The following is a 7,500-nucleotide window of genomic DNA, read 5'->3' as shown; positions in this document are numbered from 1 at the left end:
AAAATACCATAAAGAGGGGACGAAAAAACCCAGTATTCCACACTGCGTTACAGTGCCTGGTTTACGCTTTTTTTCATGTTGCGATGTGGAATACTGAGTTTATATATATATATATATATATATATATATATATATATATATATATATATATATATATATATATATATATATATATATATATATATATATATATATATATATATATACTTAGTATTAATATTAATATTGTGTTTGTGGAGTATGAGTTATGAATTATTATTACGAATTATGCAGCAAAATCCACCAATTTTTGTCACGGGGGGAATCATGTTTTCACTGAAAATGACATGCATCACAGTTGCTAAGTTGATGGTCAGTCCCAACTCAGCCTGCGAGTGTCACATGATCAACTCAGAAATCAAGTGATCCATGATTGGTCTTTTTCCTCAGCCCTGAGCAACGTGATATCTTTTTTCAGTGGCAAGCAAGTGGTAATAAAGCCGCCTGCTGGGGTGGATAAAAACGGGTAGATTTTGCTTCTTAACTAATATTTCACAAGCACACGTTTAATCAGAATGCCATTTTTTGCTAGACTTCCCCTAAATGTATTTACTTGTGTTGATTTTTTTTTTTTTGCTATTTATTGAATCTGCTCAACATTCTGTTGTTGTCATTGATTTACCGTTCATTTACTTGATGTACTGTATCTACAGTACTTTGATTTCTTTAAATTCTCGTGCGTGATGGCATCATTCGAGCTGGTGCAGCTACGCGCGTGTACGCGCGTCTCGGGACCGAGGACGCGTTCCATCAGCAGGGTGTCCGCGTGCGCATGCGCAAACACTGGCGGCCCACCGCAGCCAGGGGGCGTCAACATGGCGCTATTGGACGCTGGCGTCGACGTCGACCTCATTGACTGACTGACAGAAAGCGAGCGAGACATACGTCGCCAAGAGGAGAGGGAGCCATACCCCCCACCCCCTCTCACCCACCCTTACAGCCGTAAGAAGCCGAGAGCACTGTGCGAGGACGCTCGCGTCCCTTTTTAGCCTTCGCCCACTGCTTCTTCCCGCGCGGTGGATGTGTTGCCTCTGCCGCCGCTGAGCCTCAGCTCGTAGGGCAGGTGCGAGACGTCAGTTCCCTTCCTCTCCTCCGCAGAGAGGAGTGGGAAAATGTCGAGCGAGAAGCCGCTTTCAGCACCACCGCCCTCCACTTGCTCGCTGGCGGCCGCCGAATCTTCCTCCACCTCACCGCCACCGCCGGCGCCGCCGCTGCCTCTTCCGGGGGAGAGGATGCCGTCGTCCGCCGCCGGCTCCGTGGTGCTGCCGGCTGGCGTCATCAACCCCGCCGTCCCGATCAGGAATATCCAAATGAAATTCGCGGTGCTTGTGGGCCTCATCCAGGTCGGCGAGGTGAGCAACCGGGACATCGTGGAGACTGTTCTCAACCTGGTGAGTGAACCCCCCCCTTTCCCCCCGCCTATCATCACACACATTGATTCCTCCATGTTTTATTTGACGCCTCCTGACTCTTGTTGACGGGATGATGTCATTTGTTTTTTCTTCTGTTCAGGGACTCAAAAATAGGAATTTTAATGTCTGAAGTGAGTGTGTGCTTCCCCTCGCTCCCTCTCATCCTCCTCATCGTCATCATCATCATCAGGAGCGGCCATTGTTGACTTAATGGCGCCGCTAAAAGAAAAAAAAAAGCACCCCCACCCCCGCCCCCTTTTTAGTGCCTGGTGCAGGTGGTGTCAAAATGGTACCAAGGTGGACAATGGCCCACTTAGCATGATGATGCTATCCATCGTTATGCGTCCATTGTGGTTGATAGGAGGAGGGTCGGAAGGTTTTTGGATAGGGAGGGGGGATTGCACAAGCTCTCATAATGTAAAAAAGTGATGATGAGGGATGCACATATCTGCACGTGTACCCCCTTTTTTCATGTAGGTTTTAACACAACCATCATCCTAGCAGATTTTAATCCTGCTTTTTTTGCCTTACGAAACAGGCGGTGATGCTAAAATATGCTACGTTACTCCCCCTCCTCCACGCATGCATCATGCATGCATGTGAGCAGCCATGTTGTTTTTATCTCAAGCGCTGACCTCAGAGCAGCGGTGTTTTGTGGTGATTTTTTTTCTCCTGCCACCCCTTCTACACCACTGTGGTCTATTTAAGTAAAGGACATCCAGCAAACAGCTGGACTATACCATTCTGTGACCTCCATCCCATTTCCTCTAACCGCTCCAGGTGAACTGACACCTCTCTGCACCCCAATTTTCTTTTTTTTTTAAGACAAAAAAGAAACTGCTCAGGGTATTCCAAAGTGCTGGTTGGCCGGGGCTGTGCCTTGCATTTAAAAGCAGGTGGAGAGGCGTGGGGGGAAGGGGGGCGTCTGAGGGAGGTGGGGGAGGATGAGGAGGTGGAAGGATGCTGCAGTGTGCCGGGGAATCATGCAGAGGAAGCGCAGGGACGAGGTCAGAGCTGCTGCTTATCGATAGATGTCATTCAAGTGCTTTAAAATGGCAGATACCTAGCCCCATGTTATGAAAAGTGACTTTTTATGATTGGTGGTGTACACACACTCATAGCACCAAATTGCTGGTGAATAAATAAGTAAAGTAGACTTGTAGTGTTGTTGTATATTTAGGGTTGTAGTTTTAGCTTCTGCTAGCAGGCCCATAAACACACTGTGTCAGTTACATACATGTTAGCAGTCACAAGAATAGTCGCTACTGGTAGAAAGTGAAACTACTCTGTGAAATTCACTTCTTCCAACAAATAGCTTGAGGGACAACATGAAGGGGAAAACCCCCGTTGAACAATACAGATGTGTGACAAAGTTAATGACAAAAATTAATAAATTAAAAGTTGTCAGTACCTTTCACACAGTACAGCGAAATGGAGAAAAGATACCTGAGACTAAAAGTAGGAAAAATCTCTATGGGCAGCTGAATATCAAAGTTGAAAAAGAAGCACAAAGTAATATGAAATTCATAAATTAAGATAAGGAATTTGAAGTTTGCCTTTGCACACCACTTTCTTTTTAGCTTTCATGGAGTCCAGCATCATTGGCAAACTGTGGGAAAAGGAGTGTTTTTGTGGGATGTGTGAAAAGGGAAAAGCCCCTATGAACATTAACAGCATATCAACGTGCAACAAATGATGAATTTACCATGTTAAAAGCCATCCCTTATCTTCTTCCAGTTCTATATCGTTTACAAATTCCAGTGACACGGGGGAAAAATGACTTGCGTGAAAGGGGAAAAAGCCATATGAATGTTACCCGCATGCTGCGCTGATATGACAATGTTAAAAGCCATTCCCCACAGCATGTTCCATACTGTCCAGTGACACATGCAAAAGCCTACTTTGATGAGCAGTATAAAAGTGGTGCATAGTGTTTTAAAGTATATAAACAAAGCCAAAATAAAGCCAGGCACTTACCAGAAAACAACATCCATCCCTTTCACACACGAGTTGATTTTGTAATATTCCTGAAATGAGTAGCACTTCACTAACCCTGATGTGCTCTCCAGTTGCTAATCAGCCTGCGAGGCAATGCCCCTTTTTCAATTAAAAGTTGCTGAAGACAAACGAGAGGGGGGAAAAACCTCAACACTGAAAAATCCGTTAGCTTCGCGACCACACTGGCACTGCCTTGCACCACAGAGGACCATATTGATTCTGTCACAGTGGCGTAAGTGATGGCCGCTTGGGTCCGATCGCGTCTGATACGCTTGCCGTCCGAGGGAAGGAAGAAAAACAATGTCCCCCCCATCGCAATTGTCATGGCAACATTGCTTTTCAAGCATTCGTTAGCAAACGCTGGACCACTGCTGCTGTCCTGCATATGCTTTCGCATTCAACCCCCTCCTTGCTTCTTTCCAACTCCAGAGTCTCCACTTTGCTGCGTCGCTCCCTAACTTGCTATTTACCTCCAGCAAGAAAATTCCTAAATAGCCTTAATATCCACTTGAATAAGTTGATGTTGAACCTATTGTTCAAACAGATCGTCTTTGCCAACTTTAGAGCCATAAGTGGCATTTTTATGTAGTACTCAGTTGTCCTCTCACGCCTGTAATTCCCTCTTGGTTAAGATAATTAGAAACAAACCCATAGGCTAATATTAGAAAACTGTGCCTAAATTAAGAATCTCCCACTTGAATATAACACCTAAAATAAGCCCACATGTAAGTGTTACCTTTACATATTACCTTACCTTTCACAATTGCACTAATATACTCCACAGTCTCCACTTTGTTGCAGCGCTCTGTCTCACTAAAGACAAATTTGCTAACCTTGAAGTCTATTCGATTAGTTATTGCAGAAATCTGGCTACATGTAAATGTCAGCCTCATTTCTGGGCTTTTGCTGTCACGCTGTCATATTCCACATTCTCCACTTTGCTGCAATGGGCCATACAGCTGAGTGGGGCATTTTTTTTTCAAGCAATGATACTTGCTGTTTGGTTGAACAGATTTATCTTTGAAGCTCCCTAGTCTCCACTGTGCTGCGGTGGCCTCTTCTATTATTGCTCTCATTCTCCTCTTAGAGAGAAAAAGTTGGTTTCGTATGCTGTTTCCATTTTCTCGCTTTCCACATTCAACTTTTGGATACAATGATGAAAGTTATCTCACGCGTGAACCTCCGTTTAGCCTGTTAAGCCGGAACTCACAATACGCCACACTATCCATTGTGCTGCAACATTTATTTATTTTGCAAAAGTAAAAGTGTTATTGGTATCTCTGCAAAGCACAAGGTCGACCCCGTTCATATTGCAGGGATCACCGGACATTTCCTTATCTATAAATGAAAATCAGCTCCTAAGATTGGTTAGCGACCTCCTTAACTACTAATAATGAGAACTGGTATGAGCCATCAGAAAGCCAGAGAGATATACTTCTAGAACTATAATTACGCAGCTGACAAGAAGAATACTTTTTTTCTACTACTTCTGCGTCTTTGTTACTCAATATGTTTCTCGTGACTCTTCTTATTGACTATTTGCAATGAAACATTTGATGGTTGGTATCTTAGCAATTTCAAGAGTATTGCATCCCTCTGAAATGTATTTTTTTCTACTTTCTAAGTCATTTAAATGTCTTTTTTTGCCCCATTACGCCCCCCCCAAAAAGCTGCCTAATAATTATGCACACCTCAATAATGGGTATTGATCTCCTATAGCCCCACACTCCATCATTACAAAAAACACATCGCCTGATATGCTTATATTCACTAAGCATTCAAGTTTAGACAGCTTGGAGTTGGAAAGAACTGTATTTCATAAAAAACAAACAAAAAAACTATGATGTGGTCAAAATACTTGCCTAATAATTGTGCACACGATGTGTAGACCAGTATTAAATCTCTCATTTACATTAATACTTCTTGAAATAGTTGTAGCACAACAGCTTAGTGATTACATAGCTGCCAAAAGTCAATTTAACTTTGTCTGTTAGTATTCAAGGCCAAACACTCAACTGAGACAGCCATTGGTAAAGTGACAAATGATCTTCTCTTGAGCTATGAATTCCTACACCTCGTCAATATTCTTATCCGACCTTAGTGCTTTTTTGACACCGTTGATCATCACATACTAGTAGAATGCCTTGAAATGTGTGTATTAAAGTTTCAGTACTTCTCAGAAAAGGATGCATTCTGTTTTCCAAATTTGAATTGTAAACCTGAGTTTTGTAATGTTACATGTAGTGTCCTGCAGGGATCAGTACTTGGCCCTTAAATGGTTAGTATTTACATGCTTCTGCTTGGTGATATTATATGTTAAGATATTATATAATTTGAGTTTTCATTGCTATACTGACAATATCCAATTATGTGCCTGTATAATTAACAAATCCATGCAATTGCTGTAAATTGGGGGCCTTCCTCACCGAGCTTAAATAATGGCTGTCTTCCAGTTTTCTGCTCCTCAACCCAGATAAAACAGAGATGTTGATTATCGACTCCTCTTATCATCAGCACCTTCTTAAGAACACCTTTTTGAGTCTTGATGAATGTAATATTACCCAATGTGACTCAGCGAAATAACCCCGGAGTTATTGTTGAGTTGTTGACACAACTCTCTTACGAATATTACGAATACTTTCTTTTTTTCATCTAAGTAATATTTATCTATATCTATTCTATTTCCTAGTGACAGATAGACCTTAGTTCAACCGTTTGTTCTGTCTCTCCTGAAGTATTAGCGTATTGTTTTCTGGTCTTGCCATGTCTAGCATTAAAAGTCTTCAACATGCTGGAGCATATTACGATATTAGCCATCTTGCATTGGTGCACATGGGATGCGATTTCACGGTTTTGTTAAGTATTTATAATATATTGCATGGCTCACCACCTTTTCATCTGGTTGACTTGGTATTACAGTATGTTTTGTCCCAAAACCTTCGGTCACATGATGCTGATTTGTTGGTGAGCCAAAAAGAACTTCACAAGATATTGAGCATTTTCTATTCGGGCGCCATTGTTTTTGGCATGCCCTACTCGTGGAAGTTACAGCTATGTATAGAAATGTTTAAAACCTGACTCATATTTGTACTCATTTAGTTGAACTGTTTGAATGGCGTTTTCTTGTTTTTCTTTCCTGCCCCCTTTTCCCTCCTTGTCGAGGGGAATGAATAGCAATGACCAAATTGGATGCTGACATTCGCATTTGCACCGAACGACCAATGCTTTTGTGATTAAGAATTTGTGAAGCCCTTTGAGACTATTGTTATTAAGGGATATATAAATGAAATCTACGTGACTACACAATTCTTTTTGTTTTATGTTTAGTAAGCACATTGAAGTGACTTTAAATCACTTGGAGCCTCTTTTGTGAAAAATGGTTGTTGTTGAGGAGTATTTGCCAGGATTTAATACATTAAAGGTGTGTGGACGTTCATTATTATTTAAATATGGTATAATCAGAGATACAGTATACAAACAAAAAGTATGATGAAAATATACCATGGTGATGGAAATAAACCACATTAGTGATATACAGTATCATGAAATATGAGCCCCTGTGCTGATCCCTAAACTAATAGCTATGCTAAGCTGCTTGTTAGCTCCTTTAGCAACATGTTTCCACTCTACAATTGTGTTCATAATGTATGCAATTAGGGAAAGGGGGTTGCTTCGATAGTGTCAGTCCCCTGATTGCGTGCTTGTATGTGTGGTGAAACCCCTGCAATGCAATGATACGATGAATGTGTGTGAACGTATGCCTCACAATTGATTAATGAGTACAAAGCAATGCCTTACTGTCCTGCACCTACTTCAGCACTGCACAGATTCTTTTAACACACACACACACACGCACACACACACACACTGCTTTTTCTTGCGGCCCACATCATTGCCTGGCAGGGCTGATTTTAAATTCATGCTGGCCTAGTTCGCCTTTCTCACTTGGCTCCACATGCGGACACGCACACACACGTATCTGCTTTTCCTTGAAGTATGTCGAAGTGTCGTAATTAATCGCGCTGCATATTGCAGGAGGACAGTGATACTA

At 42.0% G+C, this 7,500-nt stretch overlaps 1 protein-coding gene across 15 annotated transcripts in view; it reads left to right on the top strand.

Moving 5' to 3' along the window:
- The first annotated feature begins 871 nt into the window (after window positions 1-871).
- nbeaa (neurobeachin a) overlaps window positions 872-7,500 on the top strand; it is a 79,349-nt gene continuing 72,720 nt past the window's right edge. For 7 of the 15 annotated variants that reach the window (XM_088440282.1, XM_088440281.1, XM_088440280.1 and 4 more), the window contains exon 1: window positions 872-1,430. In XM_088440282.1, coding sequence (XP_088296408.1) covers window positions 1,152-1,430 — 279 coding nt within the window. In that variant the 5' untranslated portion in view covers window positions 872-1,151. The remainder of the gene's footprint in view (window positions 1,431-7,500) is intronic. The other 8 variants (XM_088440287.1, XM_088440286.1, XM_088440285.1 and 5 more) reach the window with 2 other exon arrangements.

The sequence above is a fragment of the Hippichthys cyanospilos genome, chromosome 18 (genome assembly GCF_059441005.1).
Source record: "Hippichthys cyanospilos isolate Australia breed blue-spotted pipefish chromosome 18, RoL_Hcya_1.0, whole genome shotgun sequence".
Lineage (NCBI taxonomy): Eukaryota > Metazoa > Chordata > Actinopteri > Syngnathiformes > Syngnathidae > Hippichthys > Hippichthys cyanospilos.
Note: the sequence above shows the minus strand (reverse complement) of the source record. Positions and strands in the feature narration are given on the sequence as shown.